The sequence below is a fragment of the Mytilus californianus genome, unplaced genomic scaffold (assembly GCF_021869535.1).
Source record: "Mytilus californianus isolate M0D057914Y unplaced genomic scaffold, xbMytCali1.0.p SCAF_3, whole genome shotgun sequence".
Taxonomy (NCBI): Eukaryota; Metazoa; Mollusca; class Bivalvia; order Mytilida; family Mytilidae; genus Mytilus; species Mytilus californianus.
Genome location: NW_026262679.1, coordinates 112,989,840 through 113,015,598, shown reverse-complemented (window position 1 = coordinate 113,015,598; position 25,759 = coordinate 112,989,840). Strand labels below are relative to the sequence as shown.

At 32.2% G+C, this 25,759-nt stretch overlaps 1 protein-coding gene across 4 annotated transcripts in view; it reads left to right on the top strand.

Annotated features, from left to right (window-relative positions):
• Window positions 1-5,310: 5,310 nt before the first annotated feature.
• Window positions 5,311-25,759, top strand: part of LOC127735859 (golgin subfamily B member 1-like) — an 81,633-nt gene continuing 61,184 nt past the window's right edge. For 2 of the 4 annotated variants that reach the window (XM_052246257.1, XM_052246256.1), the window contains exons 1-11: window positions 5,311-5,453; window positions 10,155-10,319; window positions 11,285-11,332; window positions 12,085-12,225; window positions 12,983-13,153; window positions 14,484-14,555; window positions 15,495-15,611; window positions 17,907-18,035; window positions 19,849-19,932; window positions 24,886-24,951; window positions 25,578-25,688. In XM_052246257.1, coding sequence (XP_052102217.1) covers window positions 5,373-5,453; window positions 10,155-10,319; window positions 11,285-11,332; window positions 12,085-12,225; window positions 12,983-13,153; window positions 14,484-14,555; window positions 15,495-15,611; window positions 17,907-18,035; window positions 19,849-19,932; window positions 24,886-24,951; window positions 25,578-25,688 — 1,185 coding nt within the window. In that variant the 5' untranslated portion in view covers window positions 5,311-5,372. Of the gene's footprint in view, window positions 5,454-10,154; window positions 10,320-11,284; window positions 11,333-12,084; window positions 12,226-12,982; window positions 13,154-14,483; window positions 14,556-15,494; window positions 15,612-17,906; window positions 18,036-19,848; window positions 19,933-24,885; window positions 24,952-25,223; window positions 25,319-25,577; window positions 25,689-25,759 lie in introns of those variants that run through there. The other 2 variants (XM_052246258.1, XM_052246260.1) reach the window with 2 other exon arrangements.

Sequence of the window (25,759 nt, the reverse complement as noted above, 5' to 3'; positions counted from 1 at the left end):
GTTCCCCAAGGTCCTGGGGTCGGATCAATGGGGTGTCGGACTAACGAGACGTCGGAATGTCGGGGTTGAGTCGCGCAGGACAATTTTAACCGCCAAATATTCAAAGGGAGTGAGCGGCATGCTATCCACTACACGTAACGTCTCTCTAATTGGTCCGTAGGCGGCCTATTGCAAGGCAAAATTTCTGTCCCTGTCCAACATCTGGCCCAGCCAAACATACACTCATTTACCAGTAGCTGTCCAAATTTCCTGCCCTTCATTCATCCCGGTCGATCCATACCTTTCAGGACCTACCTATTCTATTAAATAAAATTATTTATTTGTTCTCGTCCTGAACAAGCCGCAAAACAAAACTTCAATCAATTAAGAATTGAATGCTTCTTTTTGTAAATTTATTAGGGTGTAAAAGCGTTGACAGAGTACATTTTGCATGAAGTGCGCAAGCGCTTCATTCTAAAAATGTGCACAATGAAATGAAGGTTAATTTCAGAATGACGCGAGATTGCTGTTAGCCAATCAACTTCTTCTTCTTCCGAATACGGGAGTAGACTCCTAGATAGGAGTGTAATTACTAAAACTTCCCGGAACTTGTGTGGTATGTACATATGGACTTCATTAAATGAACATTTATGTTGCCCAATAGTACGTCTATCAGATTTTGTTAAATTGTCATTTGGAACTTCTACTAACCCCCAATTAATTTTATATAGCATTGTTAATCCAGCTTTTTTTCGTCTATTTTTGTTAACTTTCCCATTGTAAAGAATTTATCATAAAGTATTATAATGAAACATACAATTATAATTACATTACATGTATGTTTCATTAGAATACGTTATTTCGATTGGATAACAGCAATCTCGCGTCATTCTGAAATTAACCTTCATTTCAAAATGAAATGTAACATTCATGATGACCCGAGCTTCCACAATAAAGTGCACAAGTAAATAAAAGAAAAAACTGGATATAAATCGTGTTTTCATGATCCTAGCTTCCGCGCTTCATTCAAAATGTACTTCGGTCAACGTTTTTACATCCCAAAAAATTTACAAAAAGAAGCATTCAATTCATGAACAAATACAAATATTTTATTGGTACAAACACAATAATTATTCAATGATGAATCTTATTGCATGTAATGGACCCGGAAATTTAAAATACGTGAACCTGTTGAAGTTTAGTATTGAGACATCCGGTGTGCATTTTGACTGGAAGGAAAAGGACAGACAAATGCTGCGGTACTCTACCAATTTAATTGAGAATATGTAGATTTCGTGACTTATCTGTTATGAGGGGTAGGCAAGGGTAAGGGAACACGGGAATGAGGTAGTCCAAATAATTATGACGTCTTGAAAAGGCTATTCTAATTTTTTGAATAGTCCTTTACCACAGGCACTTGTCTTTAAAAAAAATTTCCTATATATCTTTATATAACGTTATATAAAGGTAGTATACAGGAAAAAAAATCTCAGAGACAAGTGCATGTGCCCTTCAGTGCTTCACCATGTTCACGTATGAAGGCATCACAAAAAAATTAAAATAACCTTTCAACTGTTCAACCAAGGATTTGTATAGTAAGATCTTACTATACAAATCCTTAGTTCAACAAGGACAACATGTTATAATTATTAGGACTAGGAATGAGGGTGCGGGAAGCGAAAGTCAGGGGAGGAAAATCAGAGTTGGATGGTACGGAAATGGGAATCAAGGAACAACCCCCTCTGTTATATCAATTTGGGTCACAACCTACAGTGGGCAATACACAGTCCTGTAGGTGAAGATTTATTTAACACCAAAGGGATATATTTAAGTGGTAACACATAAACAATAGATAATAGACAATATTTATTAGCACAAACACGTTTACATTAAATAAATGGTTATGGCATACAGTATAGTACAATTGAAATAATAAACTGACAATAATTAATTTAGAGTGACAGTGGTATTCAATCACACAAAAAAGAAGACTACAAATATGTGTGTATTGACAGATACACAATTATTAATGTCCATGAACAAAAAAGGATGCATATCAAAAAATATAAATATAAATTTTATACAGATTTTCTCAATAAAAGACAATCATTAATATATATTTTTTGGTGATTTTTATAATGGCTGGCAAACTGCTATTCAAAAGTGTGGTCATATGCCTCAGTGTTATAGCTGATTGCAATTTAATAAAATTGAACTTAAGATTTGTATTAATTTTTTGTATATAGGTATTCCTCCATTATATATAGCATGGACAGACTGAGAAGAAATGGTATTCATCCTCAATTTCTTGCCTATTACAGGATAGGCAAATGCGTTGTTTTCTTTTAATATTGGTATAACGCCCCCTTTCAATTGCTAGGCAATGGGCACTGAGTTTAAATTTACTGAAAACTGATGATGATCTGTCAGTTTTTAATTTACATATATTGATATACAGGGGCCTTTTTCCAATTTTTTTAGTCTTACAAAAGAAATTTAGTTTTTCACATTTAAGGATAGAACAGTTTCATAATTTGATAAACCTGGTCAACGATTCTTTGTTGGATAGTATTTATATAATATTTTATATTAATATAATGGGGTCAAAAGTAAGATGGCAAATCCTAATTTATTTAACCAGTCTTTTACAATGTTAACCCATTTACATGTTTTCTCTACATTATTATATATTTTATAGACCAATGTCATTAAATTAGGTGAGTTTACAATGTGGTTTAGAAATTTTATAGCTGAAAGCTGAATTTTTAAGTGCATATTTCTTTTTGTCTCAGCTAGACAAGCTACATTTGTTGTTTTGCATTGTAACCCTAAAATTTCCTTAATATGTTTAACTTTTAGGCCTTCTGAATTTGAACACCCTTTACAAGTGATTGGACAGGTTTTTAAAATTCTAATAGTCATTTGGCTTGCTCCATAGAGCTCAACTTAGAAATGTTTTTTTGTGCTTTAAAAATGCCCCAATTTACCCTTTAAGATAACTTATAAACACTTTAATCTGTGAGCTAATTGTCCTTTGCCCTGGACCCATGGGAATCTTAACTGTTCCTAAGGACCCTTGCTGATTTTCCTCAGGAAATCTCAAATATACTGACAAGTATGATAATTTTCATATCTTTGTGAGTTAATTTGTTTGGCATTTATAAGACATTGTATATATTTTGCCATGAATCTAACATGAACAATTCAGTCCCTCACTGTGATAGACTCTCCCTCTGGAGTGGCCCAGTAGTAAAGTGATTCATCTTCCAATGACAATGTGGCAAAGTTCAATCTCCATTTGTGGAAATGTGTAAAAAAAATCCCTTTTAATATATTCAATGTAACATTTAACTTTTGAGTTGCTTGCAACTAAATTTCAAACAGAAAAGTTTATAAATCACTATTCTTCTCAGTAGTTTTATGGAATTTTATAGTACTACATGGTGCAATAGGGCCCTGGGGATTACATTGGGATAAAATAATTCAAAAGAATATTTAAAGATTAGGTATGGTCATTTATTGTGTCCAACTGCACCCCCTCTCATCTCTGACGCCAAGATTTGACAATCTTTTTTGTAAAGATGTTTGAAATGAACCTTTGGAAAATGGTTTGTATTTTGTTAATCCAAGATTTATAGTAGTTGGCGTCAATTGTCCAGCCAATAAAAAGAACTTGATTTCCACAAAAATTGATTTTAGAATGGATTATAATTTGTTATGCCCCTCTGTGGGCAATGGGGCATTAAATTTTACCATTGACTGTCGATCCTTCTGTCAGTCCTGTTTTCATTTCTGCACTCTAATTTAAGTTTGCCTCATGCAAATTTGATGAAACTCATACACAATACTTAGAACTAAAACTTGCAGACAGATTTTGAATTTGGGCAGTGAGTCACTTACCGTTCTAGAGTTATGCCCCTTCATAACTTGAAAAATTGGAATTCTTTTCGTTCCCACGCTCTAATTTTAGTTTTCTTCATCCAAATTTTATGAAACTCATACACAATTCTGAGGACCAAAACTCGCCGACAGAAATCGAAATCGGGCAGTGAGTTACTTACAGTTCTAGAGTTATGCCCCTTTATAGATTTGAAAATTGCAATATTTTTCGTTTCCTCACAAGTTTTCCTCATTCAAATTTTATGAAAATATCATACACAATGCTAGGAACCAAAACTAGCAGACAGAGTTCGAATTTGGGCAGTGAGTCACTTATCTTTCTAGAGTTATGCCCCTTTTTAACTTGGAAAATTGAAAAGCTTTAGCGGGGGCATTCATGTCCTCAGACACATTCTTCTTTTATTTTATTTTTTGAATAAATTAAATTTATTATTTATTGAATGAGAATATCTTTCTAAATTCTCTAGAAATTCCATTATTTCTTTGTTCTTTTTATGAATCATGCATGTTAAGTTTATTTCCTATGGTATAAAGATTGTCCTAATGATAGTGCTATAGAATTAATTATTAGTCATTTAAACATCTGTTTCTGGGAGGCACTGCAGATTATTGTTACATAACATTTTAAAAATAACTTCCAGAAATTGCATGTTAAAATTAAAAACCCTCAAAAAAGAAATATATTGAAAATCAAAATTGTACAGACATTCATGTACCTTGAGGATTTATATATATATATAAACTTTATAAATCCTTGCATGTATCTACATATCTGAGTTCTTTTGTTTCTTTTTTTTTTTAATTTGTCTATTTTGTATAGTAGATTAAAAAGCTATTTACTGCCAAGGCCCATTAAACATAGTAGAAATATCATTAAAAAGTAGTAAATATATTTAAATTGACTTTTGAACGAGAGGTAATCAGTGATAAATCTGTCATGATTAATTGTTAATCAACTTGAATATCAGACTTGCAAAAACACACAATCAACAGTAACAGATGAAACAGTCTGCATCACACTGGGAGGTACCAAGTGGGTATCACTGGAGAAATTAATATAAACAAAATTACAATTAAATTTTAACTTTATAAATTCACCAATAGTTAAATGGTTAAAAATTTTTGTCTAGCGAAATAATTATTACTATATCATTTTATTTTTACCCATAATTTTATAATCTTTAGTAAAATACAAATTCCCCCCTTTTAGATGCCTGTTATAATTCTAATGAAAGAGTGAAAGGAATAAAGAAAATGTATGCATGTATGTAAGTTATAATTAGTTAAATTAATTCAATTATTCTGCTCTTTGCCTCCTGTGAGTGCATAAAGTATCATGCAATCAACTGCCAAATTCCACAAACTGTTTATTTAATAGCCAAGTATTTTTTTATCCTCTATTCTCCATGGCAATCTGATTTTGTGCCAAAGTTTGTGATTTTTCGTCAGTAAGAACAAAACCCTGCTGTAGTCAACACCTCTGTTATGGTGGAATGGAACTGTGTCATTCTGAAGGCTATGACGAGTGTCATGTGAGGCCTATTTATAGTACATTGGGACATCTTATCGCTATTGTAAGTTTCTTTAAAATTTTAATCTCTAAAAATAACTTTTTATTTGTTCAGGGAAAGCAGTTGAATGGGAGAATTGAAATAGATATTCAAAACACAGTTACATACATTTAATGTATTTTGCTCTTTGAGGACAATTTTCTCACAATGAAAAAGAAAGTAACTTTAATTATAAAAATCTAGTCATATAATTTTAGTCGAAAGTTGTATACGCTGTCTACTTGTATTGTACAATGACACACCATTGTTGAATATATATATGATGTTGATATAAACAATCATTTAACCAATAGAAACTCCAAACAAATATAATTATCCCTGTTCTTCATACTTAAGCTACCATATGAGCACATACCGGTAACAATATTATCCTTATTATACCCAAGTTTTGGGGGTATTATATACAGTTATCACCCTGTCTGTCAGTCTGTCTGTCCATGTTCCTTGCAAGGTCAACTTATAACAAGCTGTATGGATATTGATGAAACTTTACACAGTTTTATAACACTACCTAAGGATTAGCATAAAAGAACATAACCCTGCCCAACATTATAAAAGTAGATTATCAAATTTATGGAACAGGTGGGGTATCCTTTTTGTGAGTTAACTTACAGAACTTTCTAAAGTTGACAATTTTCAGCTGTATATGGCTGAAATTACATGTATCTTTAGGAATATATAACTTTCCATAGGTTAGCTGAATTGTGTTAAAAGAATGGATTTTGGGTGCACACAATGTTACAATGATAATGAGGATAAGTTGTAGTGTGTAAGTAATTTTTACATCTGCAGTGCAACCATTTCCTGTTTGTTGATAGTTTCAGATTTTACAACACTAATTGTACAAGGAAAATTTCCAGTCAAAGTTTTCTTGGCTTCAATGAAAGGGAATGATCAGTTATGCTCCAGTATACATGTTACCTCCATCAATTGCATGCATCGATGTAGGTCCAGACCCTGTGTTGGTCTGGTTAATGACTTAAAATGCCAACTGTAAAGTTTTATACCAGCACTTTTTGAGTGAATGATTTCAAAGTTGCACAACGGGTGTCACATGTCAAGCAGAACCTGCTTACCCTTCTTGAGCACCTGAGATCACCCCTGGTTTTCGGTGGGGTTCATGTTACTCAGGCTTTAGTTTTCTATGCTATGTTTTGTGTACTGTTGTTTTTCTTCTTTTCGTTTTTTCCTTGGCATTGTCAGTTTGTTTTCGGCTTTGAATTTGGTATATCTTTGGCCTCTCTTTTGCAGGTCTCCCCATATCCTCAATTAGAAGAGTCAGCAAACTCAAAAAGAAGTCCTACCTAACTACAGTACCCTATTTTTCTCATGTAGGAAACTCTTAACACACATAGTTTTTTGTTCAATCTTGTAGTGTATTATTGTCAATCTGAGCTTAACCTCTTTTCAGGGTCAATGCAATTTTTAAGAGCTTATGTCAGTTTATCATTTACATGGGTAATGAATATATATGGAATAAACTACAGTTGTTTGTAAGCTGTACATGTCTATCCTGCATTAGTTTATTGATATTTACAGTTTAAAAAATGATATGATCATCACAAATATGTCAGTTTCTGGTTCACTATGGATATGAGTAACTCAGAGTAAGTTGTAAATGTCTAGGTCTGTTAACAGGAGTCATATCTTTTAAATATTCACTGATCAGTATCAAGTTTTCATGATTATTAAACTGATGTCAGTTACTCAAGAACTTAAGTAATTTATCAGCAATTATGTAATGGTGAGTCTATGGAAAGGTATATACTATGAAACTTGGAGGGCAAATTCCATCAATTTGATTGGAGGAGGAGTTTTAAGTATGTGCTAAGTGTAAGATGTATTTGACCATTGGACAGGAGAACCTCAGCTTGTTCTCATTTTCATGGTTCAATGATCCTCAAGTTTAAGTTTAAGTTTAAATGTATTTGATTTGAAGGGAGACAATCATGGAAGCCTCTTGTGTTTTTGTGGTGACAACTTAAACACTTCTTTTGTAGTTTTATAATAAATAAACTGGAATATCCTCCATCACCATGATCACTGTTTTCATTTTTAACCGGATTTTTAGAATTACCTTAGCATTTTATTTGTAATTGATTGTCCCACCCTATGAGGAATAACTCCATTACAGTTTGTTATGCAGAGTTCGCAAGGTGTTCACTTCCATTTGATAATCAGTGTTGAAAATGGTACTTTGATAACTTTCTCAGTTATTTTGAAGAGTAAGAAAATTATATTTATAGTTCATAGAATCACTGTGGTGTATGTGCCTGTCTGACAGGAATTACCTGACTTTGATGTAATTTTCATCTTTAAAATTTATTTTTATACACCCGTTTACAGGACATATTATAGTATACTGTTGTCCCTCTGTTGTCAACACTTCCACCAATTGTCATGAAACTATCGTGAATTGATTATATCTATTTACATAAGCACCCTTTCGATTTTTATAAATTTTAGTTTTTACGTTTCCGAGTTTATATGGGATTTTATTCATGAAAAATTAGTGATTTTTCTGTTTTTGTCGAGCCTACGACTTCTGTCGCATAGGGATAGTGACCTGGCGGCGGCTGCTACTTAAAAGCTTTATATTTTAGAAGGTGGAAGACCTGGATGCTTCATATTTTTTATAAAGATGCCTTATGTTAAGAAGTTTCTGTCTGTCATATGTCCAATGTCCTTGACCTCATTTTCATGGTTCAGTGACTACTTGAAAAAAAAGTTAAGATTTTTTGTAATGTTAATTTCTCTCTTATTATGAGTAATAGGATAACTATATTTAGTATGTGCATACCTTGCAAGGTCCTCATGCCTGTCTGACAGTTTTCATCTGACCTCGACCTCATTTCATGGATCAGTAAACAAGGTTAAGTTTTTATGGTCAAGTCCATATATCAGATACTATAAGCAATAGGTTTACTATATTTGGTGTATAGAATGATTGTAAGGTGTACATGTCCAACTGGCAGGTGTCATCTAACCTTGACCTTTCATGGTTCAGTGGTTAAAGTTAAGTTTTTGTTTTTTGGTCTTTTTTCTAATACTAAATGTAATAGGTCAACTATATTTGGTCTGGGAACAGTATATCTAACGGGAAATGAATCTGATAGGCTTTTCAGTATAAAGTTGATAAAATCTCGGACTCCACGAGACTTCGCGAGATTTATGGATTCTGGTGGCGTCTGACTGAAAAACTATCGGAATTGCTCAATAAATCAACCACATAATGCTAATCGTAAATAAATACAAGTTTTATCATAAAGTAGATATAAATTGTCATATAAAATTATCAAAATAAGTGTGATTTATTTGATGTGAAGTGTTTTATAATGTTTTTAAATTTGGGATTGCAATGGACGCCATTTTTTTATTACCCTGTTTGTATTCTGTACCATTCTGTGACAAAATGAATGCCATTATAACAAATTTGAAGTGATAGAATACAAGTTTGATACACTGGCATCACTGTAAAACTAGTTGGAATGACATTTTATTGATATTATCAGAAATTATTAGGATAATAGCGAGTACGCTTTTAACACATGTCGGTTTCCGTATCGTATCTTTATTACCTATGACCCGACGATAAAATCGGCTACAATTAGGTAGTGTCAAGTCCCGTCAATATATATGTTCCTGATTTGGTGTATGGAATGATTGTAAGGTGTACATGTCTGTCTGGCAGGTATCATCTGACCTTGACCTCATTTTCATGGTTCATTGGTCAATGTTAAGTTTTCATGGTTAAGTTTGTTTCTTAGATACTATAAGCAAAAGGTCAACAATATTTGGTGTATTGAATGTTTGTAAGGTATACATGTATTTCCAGTTTGGTTTATCTGATGACCTTGTCCTCATTTTTCTTGGATCATGTTAAGTTTAAGTGATACTTGTAGTAAAGCTTTATATTTAGGATTATCAACATAAAATCAATGGTCAGTAAAGCAGGCGAGACTTTTCAGCATGTGCACTCTTGTCTGACTATAACTCAAAAATGCTTTGAACAATTTTCATGAAACTTTGGTGAATTGTTTATATATATTGACATAAGTTCCCTTTCGAACAAAAAAATTCTGATTTTACGTTTTGGAGTATTGGGACTTTATTCATAAAAAAGGGGGGATTTTTCAGTTTTTGGACAATAACTCAAAAAACGCTTTTGGCAGTTTTCATGAAACTTTGGGGGCTTGTTTATATCTATTGAAATAAGCTCCTTTTGTTTTTTTTTTTATAAATTTCTGATATGACATTGTGGAGTTCTGAAACTTTATTCCTTGAAAAATCATTGGAAACTCCATTTTTCACACTTTGGACTGTTATATAATTTTATTTGTTCAAAAATCAAGGCCACAACTTAGTTATACTTGAGGTAGCCTTATAATAGTGCCAAAATATTCATGTTTTGTGTAAATGGGTACTAATGTGTGCATGTTGTTTTTTTTGGGGGGGGGGGTATATTTGAGCAGTGCTCACTGTACATGTATTTCTAGTTGATCATACAAATTCATTTAAAGCATAAAGACCAGGTAAAAGGCAAAAAGCAACAGGCGTATCATGCACTCATGGTTATTATTGATACTTGCAATAAGGCCTTTATCACAAAAAACTGTCAACATATTCATTTATTAACAATTAATAAAATAAGATATTTTGGTGTGTGAGCTAATGTTTTGAACTTTGAAAAATATCTATTTTCAGATTGAAAAGCTGAGAAAGGAAGATGATCCCGACCCAGACCTGCCCAGGAATACAATAAAACTACTGCTGGAATGTGAATCATGTCTTGATAAGATGGCTGCCCAGGGCAGTTCTGGGATAATGGCATTATCACAAGTCCAATCAAGGACTTCTAGCTCCCAAAGTGTAGGTTTTAATTTATTAGACACAGCTAAGCTAGGATTGTTCTTACATACATGAGGTATTTGCCACTGCATGCTAAGCAATCTAATAATCTTCATGATCTTGTTAAAGATTCAAATAATATATGAATTCTGTATAGTGAGAAATTTCTAAATGGCTGCTTCATTTTAAGGTAGAAGTGAGCTATTCTTGTCTGTCTTCTGTCTTCCATTGTCTTGTTAACTTTTACAAAATTATTCTACTCTGAAACTACTTGGCCAATTGGAAGCTGCTATAGAACAGAGAAAATCTGAAAGTGGCAGAAATGTTCAGTCATTTTCATCAAAACTGTCAGACAACATCTTGTATGATTTTTTTTTTTTGCTTTTGTCTATTATCTTGAAAACTATAATAGGTATGTAGAAACTTTAAGTAGCAAAATGATCAGCAAGACAAGATCTACTATTAGGTCAACATGGCGAAAATCTTCATTTGACTTCTTATATTAGGTATTCCCCTGAAATGTTGATTTTTACAATTTATTTTTGCATTTTGCCCATTATTTTAGGCTTGAATAGGTAGAGAGAATTTTTAAATAACAAAAACAATTCAAAAAGACAAAATCTACAAGTCAGTCAATATTGCTGAAATTGTTGTCGACATTTAAAGGAGTAATTACCCTTTAATGATGATTTTTGCCCATTTTTTTCATTTTTGACAAAAAGTTTGATGGATAAAGAAAAACTGATGACAGCAAAACTGATCAGCAAGACAAGATCAACAAAAAGAGATTTTAGTCATGAATTATATACTAGTCTACAATGCTGGAGAGCAGCCATTGTTGAAGATGCATATAGATCAAAGCAAGTGAAGCAGGCTCTTTTGAGCCTCAAGTTTAGTTGTTACTTTCACATTGAAATGAATATTTCTTTTTTGGCAGCATAATTATCATCCATTGTAATGATTTACATAAAGCATCTTTTTTTTAGGAAAGGGAGTCAATTAGTTCTGAGCTTGATGTGAAAAATTCAACTATGGTAAGTAAATTCTAGAAATAGATTTATTCTGTAATCAGAAATATGTTATGATTCTCCTCTAGCAATAAATATTAACTACAAAGAAATTTGTATGGATGCTATATCTAATGAATTCAGGAATGAATATAAGTCCTCCCAATGAGAAAAAAGGGGGAGTTTTGAGATTTAAGATAAAACTAATTAATCCTGCCACATGTTCACGTGCCTATCCTAATTAAAACCTGTGTTAGTTGTCGTCTTACATCATTTGTAAATGTCATTGCCAATAAATTTTGTGATAATGGCAGATCTTTGAGAGTTTGATTATTCACAACTAATTAGACTATGGGCATTTTAGAGCTTAACATATTGCATAGATACTCGTTTATTGTTGAAGATTTTGGTTCATTATGTCATTGGGTTGCTGTCTCATAAATATATACCAAGTCCTCCATATTTCCTTCTATTCATATTGATATGCAGTGACAGATTCAGGGGTGTGGGGCCTTTGATTGGAAAACATATTTTTTTAACAAATCTTCTGTTAGAAATTTTGCCTCGCTACTTTCAGCTTTTTTCTTAATTTTTATGGAATTATGTCATAAAACTGCCACTGATATGAAACATTTGTATATTAGGAAACATCTTAATTTGAAGTCACTCAGATTTTTTACCAAAAACAGATCATGGGATATAATAATCATTAAGGGTTTGGTCTTGTAATAAATATATTCTCTAACATGTAAGTAAGTGTGTTTTTTTTTCTTCTTCAGAAGTTGAAAAACTGTGAGCAGAAACTGAAAAACTTTAAAGAAAAGAATAAAAAGTTTCTGGAGAAGAATATAGAACTGACTTCTAAGAACAGAGAATTGACAGATAATATACAAGCAATTACTAAAGACTACAATAAAATGGTAATGACTATGGCTTACATCCAACAGTACACTGACTTATTGTAAACATATTATATATACAGTTATTGATGGTGTACTTAAACTTGTTACAAGTACACTGTGGAATTTGACTTGGATTTAAGAAAGAGTAAGACCACTCAAAAAAAAATCAAAGGGTTCTGAAATAATCTGATCCACTGTTATAAACATTACTATTTATTTACCTGTAGAACTTTAAGCTCCACTTAGTTGATCAGTTGTCCTGAAATTATACCTGATAATTATAATGAAACTAATGTAAATTGGTACAAAACCATTTTTTGTGCACATTGTATATGTTTCTTTAAAAATCCATGGTCTACATTGCTTGAAGGCTTGCAACCATAGTTTTTGTTCAATTAAATAATTTATTAACTGAAAATTTACGCACAAAATGTATCATTTCCAAAGAACTGGCCATGATACTGAGCCAATGTTTCTGGAATAACCTGCATAAGGTGTGCTTGAGATCTTATGTTTGAAAGGCAAACAATCTAAAACCTTTGAGAGGTTTGAAACCAAAGGGACCTAAACATAACATGCCTGCTAGTGTTGAAATCTTAGTTTTATTACAATTACAAAAGCACTGGTCATTGGAATACAGTTCATTTGAAAGTCTGACTTAGTCTTTCTCATGGTATTAAAGATTAAAATATTTTTCAATTACAAACACTGGAATTCATGTTGAATAGTCTTTTTACAATATTTAATTAAAGTGTTTTAAATTTGTTTTAAACAGAAGGAGCAGCAGGAATACTCAAAGAAGAGAATAAAACAGTTGACTCAGCAGATAAACCAAGAGAAAATGACCAATGGAGAACTAGAGATAAGACTCCAGGAGATGGAAAAGTTAAAACTGGAACTGACTGTTCAAGATAAAGCTGTCACTGCTCTCAGACTAGTATGTGCTGTAAGTAATATACATTGGTCAGGGGAGGAGAAATGAGAACACAGAAGGGAGTTTGGAAATTGATTTAAAACTTATAAAAAATATATATGTAACACTCCCAAACGTGTCCATCCCCCCAAACGTGTCTTTAAAAGTTGATATCGCCCAAACATGTCCGATTTCAAAACGCCCAAACGTGTCCGATAATTGTTATTCGCCAAAACGTGTCCACTGTTTTACGCCAGAACGTCTCACGTCTTTTAGCGCCAATACATGCATGTCCTAAATGAAATTAATAACGTTTACGGCAATTCTATGAGGTAGTCATTTATTAACATAAGTCTGTTCAATGCCGGTTGTTTATGATTATCATAATTGCAAATTTAATCTGTAACATATGAATTAACATTTGACTGAAATTGTCCAGTTGCAAGTATTTCATGCTCTTTAAGAGCGAACATACAAATAATTCTAGTACAGTTGAATTAATCTATGTAAATTATTTTGTACTAATAAATTCCGATGATGCCTGAAACTGTTATATTAATTCGAATATTGCACGGCGGGCTTTCGACTTCCCTTTTTTCAACAGTTCTGATATTTTAAAAGCTCTTCAAATCATAAACTGGTTATCAGGTTTTTTAATAAATTTTAGGTTTCAAGCATCACTAAAGACACACGAACAAGAGACATAACGTCCAGTGCCAAATATTTCATGCATTATTGAACGACATCATGTTAACAATAAATACTGTAGATACACATGTAGGTTCTATCATCATACCGGGAGTTTAGGATTTGGCCTAATTTTTTACGGTTATTCGGGATTAACTCTAGTTGGGATTTTAATGTAAAAAATTTAGGCCGAAACTGACGCCCCCACTTTTACCCAGGTTATACTGCCAGTTTAAAAAAGACCTAAAGTAATTTATTTCTATTTTTTAATGAAATAGTAAAATGATTATACGTTAATGAAAAAGCAATAACCAAATAAACTACGTATTTATAATATGGACACGAATGATAGTTCCAGTAAAAGAAAACAATTAAGCTTGATATGGACACGTTTGGGTGTTTAATAAAAAAAATGGACACGTTTGGGCGTTTATACAAATGACACGCTTTGGCGTCCTTTTACAACTAGACATGTTTTGCAGTTCAGTGACGTTATGTGGACACGTTTGGGGGAATCGGACACGTTTGGGGGGAAGGACACGTTTCTGAGTGTTACATATATATATATGCAAAAGGTAAATAAGGTAGTCATTAAATGTGTGTCCATGGAATTAAATGTCCATACATTATAAAATCAAAGTCCAGTGTCCACCATTTTTTGTTTGTTTGTTTGCAGGAGAAAGACAGAAGAATTGAATTATTACAACATAGAAAAAAGAAAAAAAGACTGTATAGAAACGTAGAAAAGGTAATTATTATATCAAAGATCAAGAAAAACTTATATTTACAATATTGTTTAGCATGTTAAGATAAGACTGAATAATACTTATAGTTACTGCTCCTTGGAAATATGTATTTTCAAGATATCCAGTACATCTGACAGGTATTTGATGTTATATAATTATATGGTATATAATCCTTTATATGTGAATAGAAATACATAGAAGCTGTATCAGGGCAATAACTTTGTATACTGTTGATTCATTTATTATCATGGATGGTTTTGACAAAGTCAGCATACTTGCCTATAGAAATATGTACTCCCTTGAACATTTGAATTGTGGTTTACCTATTTCTACAAAATACATGAAAATTGGTACCCCATGAATAATATTGAATCCCCATTATTGCCTGCTTCAATTCCATAGTCCTACTTCACATTATTGGATAATACCTAAAGGTTAATCATGACCATGACCTAACCTACATACATCTTTTTGAGATCTGGAATGTCATCAGATATATTAACTGACAAGATGTATTTTTAAGAGCACTTGTTTTAATGTGTGTAATAGCTACTGTAAAAATAAATCAACTTACAACACCCAAAAAAATGACTTCTTATTCAACATAAACATTTGTAAGTAGTGCAAGTCTGTCTTAGATTAAAAACCTTATAATGAATATTATCCTTCATCGTTTCAAGGTCATTGGTAACAATTCTTTATAGTTGTTCCATACAATTTTTCAAAATGGCTCCATGAAAATTCTATTTATTTTTATGAAAACCTGGTACATTTGATTCTTTGAATTTGACCTTGAAATTTTCTCCATGTGTAATGTTGGTTACTGTAATAAGATTAAGTCTGATTTATGTAGGTATTGTTTCTTTCATATTTAATGGTTTTCCTTTTAAATGGATGTGAACTATTTGAAAAAATCCATTTTCACATATTTTATACTTCAGAGTTCTCGTGGTGTAAAGGAGACATTTTTCGGTTATGAAGAAGACTCGATAGATTCTTCAGAGACGTCTTCCATATTGTCTCAGAGCACTATATCTGACGAGGAACTTTGTGATGAGGTATATATAATGATAATTACAGAATATGTGTAAACAGGTCGATTAAAAAGTTTAAATCTTGTTCTTTATTCTATGTAAAAAAAAAACAGATCTAAAATGTTATCTTTAATAGAAAACTATTTTAATTAGTTTAAACTAAAACAAACTTGAAAAATGTGGCCAACTTGAAAAGATTCTTGTTTATATGTGTTACACTGTAGAATGAGAAGATCTGATAATTAAAACAATCAAGAATGAACCATAGCCTAACTAGCCTTAAAAAGTTGATCCTAGATTAGCAACCAGTTTTGAAGGCTTCTTTCAAAGAAGTAGGTTCCATAAGGCCATAGTCAATGCCCCTATTTCTAGCTAAAAAATTCAAGTAAGGATTTATTAACCATTATAATTATTATCATATCTCTAGCAATGATGTCACAATTAGCACAAATTTGAATTTTCAGTGATATACAATGAAAACAGTTCAATTTCCATCAAGCTCCAAAAAAAGAGTTGTGAATAAATTTGACAGAAACAATTAAAGATCCCTGGTATAATTTGTTTATTGACGAATACTGCTGATGTGAAAATAAGTTCCATTAACATGTTATCAAATTGGTTATCTGGTGGTAGTTGATCAAATAGATTAAACAAAAAAAATAAATAGATAAAGGCTTCTAGAAATTTATTATTAACAAACAGCTTTTAACTCTTAGTATAAAGATGAATTAAGTCTATTTTTGAAACCTATAAATTCTGCCAAGTTACTTTGGATGGCATCCAACACAAGAAACATTCTAAGTTTTATCTCATTCTCCTGGATTAAAGATTAAGAATAATTTATGAATCCTCTTTGTTCAATATAAAGTTCAATCTAAATTGTTTGTGATAGTTAATTATACTCTGACAGATCAAAATGAAATTCTCAGACTTATTCTGTTGAATTATGGCGCTAGCTAAAAGTCTACCATAGCTGACTATGTCGTACACTTTTTGTCTCGCCTTGAAGGAGTCAAAAAGCGAGACATAGGTATGCTGTTTCCAGCATCGGTGGTGGCGTCAACAATGTATTAGTTTGTGACTAGGTCTAGTTCATGGTGAACCACTAGTGGTAGGTCAATGATATTTGGTATGCAGTTGTATTAGCATTGGCACATCTCATTACCATGGAGATTATTTGGCCCCGCCCCCTCAGTCAAGGTCTATTGACTTTGAAACTTTTCATAGTTAACATGTATTAGTTTGTGATTAGGTCAATTTATGGGGAACCACTAGTGTTAGGTCAATGATATTTGGTATGCAGTTGTATAAGCATGGGCATATCTCATTTCCATGGAGATTATTTGGCTCCACCCCCTTAGTCATGGTCTATAGACTTCGAAAATTTTGCTAAGTTTACATGTATTAGTTTGTGATTAGGTCAGTTTAAGGGGAACCATTATTGGTAGGCCAATGTTATTTGGTGTTCAGTTGTATAAGCATTAGCACATCTCATTTCCATGGAGAATATTTGGATCTGCCCCCTCAGTCATGGTCTATTTACTTTGAAACTTTTGCTTAGTTTACATGTATTAGTTTGTGATTAGATTAGTTTAAGATGAACTGCTAATGTTAAGTCATTGATATTTGGTATGCAGTTGTATTAGCATTGGCACATCTCATTCCATGGAGATTGTTTAGCCATGTACCTTCACTCATGGTTCATCGACTTTGAATATTTGCATTACTTACATGTTAAAGTATTGCAATTTTAATAGCAATATTTGCATTATCAAAATTACAAAAAGGCGAGACATATCTCTGTGATAATAGTTTATGAGAATTATTTATAAGATTGAGAAAGGTTAATTGTCAACTTTTCACATTTTACATACCCTTATACCAATGAAGCACTTGTCTTAAATCTCATACTTTATAAAGCATTACACCAATGGACAACTTTTTAAAATCCCTTTTTATACTTTCTACATGGTGTGAAACCATTGGAGTGGACTAGTTTTCATTTTTGTCCCTGAAAATAATGACGACTATTAACCAAACTTTACCAATTTTAACCAAACTTGCCAGGAATGATCTTATGAAGATCTATAACATATAATCCTTAGTTGGTTCTTATAGTTCAAAATACTGCCACCAGAGAAAATCCTAGATTATGAGTGTCTTAAGATAGTCCCCATGCAAATGTATATCAGATAACCCCTTCAACCCTGATGACATCTACAATTAGTTGCTGTCAAGAATTAAATAAAAGTGGAAAGTTTTGCTGTTAAGGGAACAGAGAAAAAATATTCAGCATGTAAACATAATATTCTGTTTTAGTTATCAAGAGAAGAGATAGAAAAGAATTACCAGAGACTAATGAAGGAACATTTAGAACTTCAGAGATTACACAACATATTACAGAAATATTGTGGTAGTAACACCATGGATCCAGAAAGACATTTTAAGGTATATAAAAGAAAAGAGTGAAATTTGTTTGTAACAAGAAATCATAAAGAAATACCAAGCTATTCAATCTATAATATGATAGTCATATCTGCTTAATTTTGCCATATTGAATGCTTTATAATGCAGATCAACCTGAACATGCATGAACTATTTGCCACTAGACGTGAAGCGAACAACAATTAACCATCAATTTTATAATACAGATCACCATATCAGTAAAAAGATGTCTGTCAGGGAGAAAACTGTTTGACAAGAACCAAAAACACCCCCAACAACATGATAAAGCCAAGGGAACTGAAACTTACTTTAATACCATAATTAATAAATCAATCTTTGTCAAGTTGCTAATGCAACATTAAGCAATAATCAGTTATTCAATGAATCAAGCGAGGAAATTGTATGGTCAAAATGGATGAGGAATTATTTATATGAGATGATATCAAGATAAACGAACAGTGCTTCTATTGCTGTTCTATATCTTGACAGTTCCTGAAATGTCTTTTGGGATCACAGCTCACTCAACACCAAAACGAATCTGAGTGTAACTAATTAACAAAAAATTGCTGGTAGAATCATTGTCGATTTACAGTTTCAATTTTGAGGCTGCACTGGAACACTTTGTAATGCTTTGATACCTCTATATGAAATTTAATATGTATATGTATTAGTCATGTGGTTGTTATACGACTGCAAAAAATTTTTGGAATCGTATAATGGTATGATGTCGTCGTCTGCGTCTTCGTCCTAAGACACATTTGTTTCCGGACAATAACTTTAGTTAGGTGAATCTATGAAATTTTTTTAGAAGGTTCAATACCACAAAAGGAAGGTTGGGATTGATTTTAGGGATGATGGTCCCAACCGTTTAGGAATTAGGGGCCCAAAAGGGGCCCAAAACAAGCATTTATCTAGTTTCAGGACAATAACTTGTGTATAAGTATTTCAATTGCTCTGAAATTGTACCACAATGTTAAATACCACAAGTAGAAGGTTGGGATTTATTTTAAGGGTTATGGGGCAAACAGTTTAGGAATTAAGGGCCAAAAAGGGGCCAAAAACAAGCATTTTTCTAGTTTCCAGACAATAACTTGTGTGTAAGTGTATGGATCTCTCAGACATTGTACTACAAGGTTCCATATCACAAAGGGAAGGCTGGGATTGAGTTTGGGGTTAATTGTCCCAAACATGTAGGAATTAGGGGCCAAAAAAGGGCCAAAAAGAAGCATATTTCTAGTTTCGAGACAATAACTTGTGTTTAAGTTTATGGATCTCTCTGAAATTATACTACAAGATTCCATACTACAAAGGAAAGGTTCGGATTGAGTTTTGGGGTTATTGCTCCAAGGGGGGTTTCAATACGTTATGAGGGGGGGGGGGGGGGATTTTTTGTTTACAATTTTTTTAAAGGATTCATTTTTTTTTTCAAAATTTTTCGAATTTCGAATTTTTGAAAAGTTTCAAGAAGAAATCTTCAATTGCACAGTATTGCGCAATAGATTTGTAAGATCTTTGACCACATTTGTTTTGTGTCAGAAACCTATATAATGTCAAGAATTTGATCACAATCCAAATTCAGACAGTATCAAGCTTGAATATTGTGTCCAAATTTTCCCCAACTGTTCAGGGTTCGACCTCTGCGGTCGTATCAGGCTGCGCTCAGCGAAGCATTTTATTAAGGATGTACTTAGGTGAGGTTTAGGAATTTTTGTCCGATGTTCGACTGACTTAGAGTATCAATTTTAAATTCTAGATTTTTTTAATTTCACCTAAGTACATCCTTAATATATTTACATCTCATAATATCTATATATAGACTTGTAAGCAGTTAGAATCTGATCTGTTTGATGCCATGTTGAATATAGAAAATCTGAGGACGCAAATAAAAGAAACCAAGGAGGTATTGTGGCATGATCTGCATGTGTTTAATTAGCACACGGTATGTTTGAGTGTTTCTTTTTTCCTATTTTTCTTTGTTTGTGTGTTTATTTTTGTTTTGCAATGTTGATTTTAGTTTAAAATTTTTATTGCACATATTTTAAGTTTCTGAAATCCATGTAAAATTTTTTAAATTTGATATTTGTTACTGTGCATTTATTATTATTTGTTGGATATCAATTTTCGTGGATTTCGTGGGTAGAGGGGAACCATGAATTGAAGTGTTCAACGAATAACAAAAGGAGTAGGCCCGGTAAGACCCCTTTTTGGCCCCAAAATATAGCATTTCAAAAATTTGTTAAAGATGTAAACTGTAAGCTATTTATTGGAAAGAAGAATACTTATGTTACATAAATATGGGCTGTTTTTGACAATACAATGCACATGCATCAGGTACTAGCATCATTAATTCATGCAAAATTACTGAAATCTTCACAATTTCAGCATTTGTGCTTATTTTTAGGCGGTTTTTGTCTAAAATGGAAGTGGCCGCACTTGTGTTCAGTCTTAATATTTAAATATGTGTTGTATTTGATCATGATACATAACATATATAAAGGTTGAGACTGAACACAAATGCGGCCACTTCCATTTTAGACAAAAGACCATCTGAAAAGTGACGTTTTGTGGCATATTTGATAGATTTTTCATATTTAAGCTTGAATTAAGGCGTCTTTTATGACAAAATCAGTTCAAATCTTTTACATAAACTGATTGAATCGACTGAAGAAGACACTTAATTGTTTAAAAAATGTAAAAAATCTTTTATCAGAGTAAAAAATGTCAAAAATCTTTTATCAGATGTACTTCAAATTTTAGGCCAAAATAAGCCCTTACCGGACCTTCTCCTTTCCATAGGAATATATGCAGACTTTGGCAAAGCCATGAAATCAGATATTCATGATTTGAGTTTTCCTCAATTCACGAAAAATTGGTACCTACGAAAATAAATGAATCCACAGTATTTATTTTTTTGTTTTGTGCTATTGTCATATTTGTTGTGTAACAGTTATTGCATGTTTGTGAGATGCCCTCAATGAAATGAAGGGAAGTGTTGTCATGTATCAATAGTTTTCCTTCAAAATTACTACTGTGCTAGCCTGAGTTTGAATCCTCGACCCCTAGCACAGTAAACCACCACTCTACCAAGTAAAGCAGTTATAAATCTTCTAGGTAACCACTACATTTACATGATTGTATTAGAATATTTAAAGCAAGTTCTAAAAAAAATGGTTGACATTCTAGGTTACAATTTGATATTCAAATACATCATTGAATATATATAAAAACAAAATTAAATTTTTGGTCTCAGTTCTGTAACCTTATTTACCATAAGTAAATTACCGGTATTTTAAATTTAGAAGTTTCTTAGTAACCAATTATCACAAATCTCATTTATGCCAGTTCAATAATTATTTATTAGTTGGAAATTCAGACACATTGTGAAAGATTACACACATAAAATGTTGAATTTTGCTATATTTTTCTTTTGTATTTTTTTGCTCACCTTGCCCACAGGGCCAGTGTGAGCTTTTCTCGTCACTTTGTGTCCCTCGTCTGTCATCATTGTCTGTTAACTTTTACAAAAATCTTCTTCTCTGAAACTACTCAGCCAAATTTAATCAAACTTGGCCATAATCATCATTAGGGTATCTTGTTTAAAACATGTGTCCAATGACCCCGCCTGCCAACTAGCATGGCTGCTATGGCTAAAAGTAGAACATAGTGGTAAAATACAAGTTTTGTCTATTATCATGAAAACCACTATAGATCAAGAAATTCTGAAGTGGCAGATATGTTGAGAATGTTGAGATCTACCATCTGTCTAATGACATCAAAACTGTCAGACGACTTGTTATAGGAGTTATTCCCTTAAATGATGAATTTGACCAATATTTTTCATTTTTGCTTATATCTTGAAAACTGTAATAGATAAAGACAAACTTTGAATAGCAAAAATGATCAGCAAGTCAAGATCTACAAATAAGTCAAACTTGGAGGAAATCGTCAGTCAGTTTCTTATAGGAGTTATTGCTCTTTAATGACAGTTTTTACCAATTTTTGGGGGGCATTTTTGGCCATTTTTGTCCATTCTATTGAAATCTATTATACAAATCAGTCAACATGGTCAAAATTGTTTATGGACTTCTTATAGGAATTATCGTCCTTAAAAGACAATTATTACCAATTTTGGATTTTTTTACCAAAACTAAAATTTTATAAGATTAAAAAAAAACTGCAAAAATTATCACCAAGACTGATCAGCAAAAAAAATCAAAATGGCCAAACTTTCAGTGTACTCCTTATAGAAGTTACTGCCCTCTTATGATGATTTTTACCAATATTTATGCATATTATGCAAGAATTGTAAAAGATAAAGAAAAATGTAAACAGCGAAAATTATCAGCATGACAACATCAACAAAAGAGAGATCCTAGTCATGAATGATATTCAAGTCTTCAATTTTGAAAATGCATAAGATCAAGGTGTGCAACACAGGCTCTTTAGAGCCCTTTGGTTGTGTTTATTTGTGGTAACTTTTGAATATAGAGAGAAACTGTAAGTAGCAAAATGATTAAAAGGAAAACATCTACAAGTAAGTCATCATTGTTGAAATCTTCAGTTGACTCCTTATAGGAGTAATTGTCCTTTAATGGTAATCTTATGCATTTTTGTGGGCTTTTACTTTGTGGAAACCTTAGAAAACTAATATAACCAAAATGATCATGGAAATAAGATTTATTGATATGATTGAATGAACTACAAATAATGGAATGTGGTTGAAATCATCAGTTGACTCTTAAGGATGTATTCTTCTAACGTTTCAGTCTCGTTGAAATCTCGTTTTGGAATTTTTTCCAAAACTTGTGAAACAAGTGGAAAATATCAACGAATTTAGTAAATATTATAATCAAACTTAACTCTGTGAAAAAATTGTGTATTTAAAATAAGTAGTCTTTGAGTAATAAAAATTTCAAATTTTATAACCAATCAAGTCAGTCTCATTAGCCAAAATGTTGAGATAATGGGTGAGGGGTACAAGAAATGATTTTACCAGATACATGTACATCCCATATCAATTTTTTCTTTTCAAATTTCTAAGATGTATTTTTTCAATCATTTATAACAAAGAAGTTGAAATAATATGCTTTTTGTTCTATAAAAAGAGAAAAATCCAAAATTGACAAAATTGACAACATGGTAAATTTGACACGAAAAAGCAACAAAATTTTATAAAACTTTCTTATGAAAAAAAGTTTAATTGTGTAACTGTGATTTTTGTCTCGCCTTGATGGAGTCAAAAAGCAAGACATAGCTAGGTATGCTGTTTCCGGCGGCGGCAACAACGGCAGCGGCGTCAACAATGTATTAGTTTGTGATTAGGTCTAGTTCATGGTGAACCACTTGTGGTAGGTCAATGATATTTGGTATGCAGTTGTATTAGCATTGGCACATCTCATTACCATGGAGATTATTTGGCCCCTCCCCCTCAGTCAAGGTCTATTGACTTTGAAACTTTGCTTAGTTTACATGTATTAGTTTGTGATAAGGTCAGTTTATGGGGAACCACTAGTGGTAGGTCAGTTATATTTGGTATGCAGTTGTATTAGCATTGGTACATCTCATTACCATGGAGATTATTTGGCCCCACCTCCTCAGTCAAGGTTTATTGACTTTGAAACTTTTCAAAGTTTACATGTATTAGTTTGTGATTAGGTCAGTTTATGGGGAACCACTAGTGGTAGGTCAATGATATTTGGTATGCAGTTGTATAAGCATTGGCATATCTCATTTCCATGCAGATTATTTGGCCCCGCCTCCTCAGTCAAGGTTTATTGACTTTGAAACTTTTCATAGTTTTCATGTATTAGTTTGTGATTAGGTCAGTTTATGGGGAACCACTAGTGGTAGGTCAATGATATTTGGTATGCAGTTGTATAAGCATTGGCATATCTCATTTCCATGGAGATTATTTGGCCCCGTCCCCTCATTCATGGTCTTTTGACTATGAAACTTTTGCTTAGTTTTCATGTATTAGTTTGTGATTAGGTCAGTTTAAGATGAACCACTAATGTAAAGTCAATGATATTTGGTATGCAAATGTATTGGCATTTGCAAGTTTCATTTCCATGGAGATTATATAACCCCACCCCCTAATTATGGTTCATTGACTTTGAAACTTTTACATAGTTTACAAGTTAATGTTTTTGTTTAGGTTTGTTTAAAGGGAACGACTTACAAAAAGACAATAGTATATGGTTTGCAGTTGTATTAACATTGGCACATCTCATTTCCATGGAGATTGTTTAGCCCTGTACCTTCAGTCATGGTTCATTGACTTTGAATATTTGCATAACTTACATGTTAAAGTATTGCTATTTAATTTCAACATTTGCATTATCAAAATAACAAATAGGCGAGACATATCTCTGTGTTAACAGTTTATTTTTCAAGATAATAGCCCAAAAATGGGTACAAATTAATGAAAAATGGGAAAATCATCAAAATTGGGTACTTTGGCTGTAGCAAAAAAAAGAAGTGCACTACCATATGATTTTTTCTTTACCAATTATTTTTTTACAGTCATATAAATCAAAAAATCTGGTTGAGAAAAAAAGTTTAATTCTAGAAATTTTTGGCTCCTCAGAGGTGTACATCCTTATTTTGGAGTTATTGCTCTTAAATATTTTACCCATTTTTTTTCCTATTTGGAAGTATTCAAATTGCAAAAAAGTTCCAGGTGAGCAATGCAGGCTTTGTAGATCTTCTTGTTGTTTGCTGTGAACTGTGATGCTTGCTTTACATAGCTAATATCAAGATTGAAACAAGGATATAAAAATAGTAAGAAATAATTCAGCTTTAATTTTTTATGAATATAAAATATAATCAGTTTTCTGATGGGTATTTTTTTCAGGAATCAAGCAAACTGAAAACAGAAGTTAAAGATATTAGAAGATCTGAAAGACAATTGAATGAGAAGGTAATTAGTACCTAAATATTGTACCTGCTTTGGTTGATAGATTACCTGTTTAGAAGGTCATGTTACACTACTATCATTATCAGTCAGTTTCATTAGCAAGTACCTACTTCTGGGAGACAGACATATGTACTTATGCTGGGAATTTATTTTACTTGCCTGTCATTACAATTTATATGAGTCTTATGTTTTTGAGTTACTATTACTTAAACCAATGCCAATGAAACTCTGTCAACTGTTTGTTGTTGTCTGTCATCAATCTCTCTGGTTTGACTGAGAGTTTTAGTGCATTCTGTTAAAGATGAATTACTAAATGGAGAGGACTGGTCACTGTAATGAAATAGTTACTAAATGGAGAGGACTGTTCACTGTAATGAAATAGTTATAAATTGTATATTTAAATTAGATCAAATCTCTTACAAAAATGGTATTCAGAGCGAATGGATATTTTGTGAATTTTTTTATCTTTCAAAATGGCAGTTTTCTTATACATGTTATACTTATGACTTAAACATAATAATGTCAAGCAATTACTTTGGAAAATTTGTAAGTAAGATAAAATATATACCCGAATCAGATATTACTGCTATATATCTAATGATTTTTTCTCCCATTTTCTTGCTTTTTAGAAGAATGAGTTGATATCAGAAAACTGCAGATTAAAGGATGAGTTAGTGGAGACTTATGAGAAGATAGATGATTTAGAGTTCAGAATAGTAGAAATAGAAAGCCAGAATCCTGTAAGTAAATTATTGTCAATTCTTATGCATGCCTTATATTTAACCTATAATTATGTTCATAGGCTTGGATT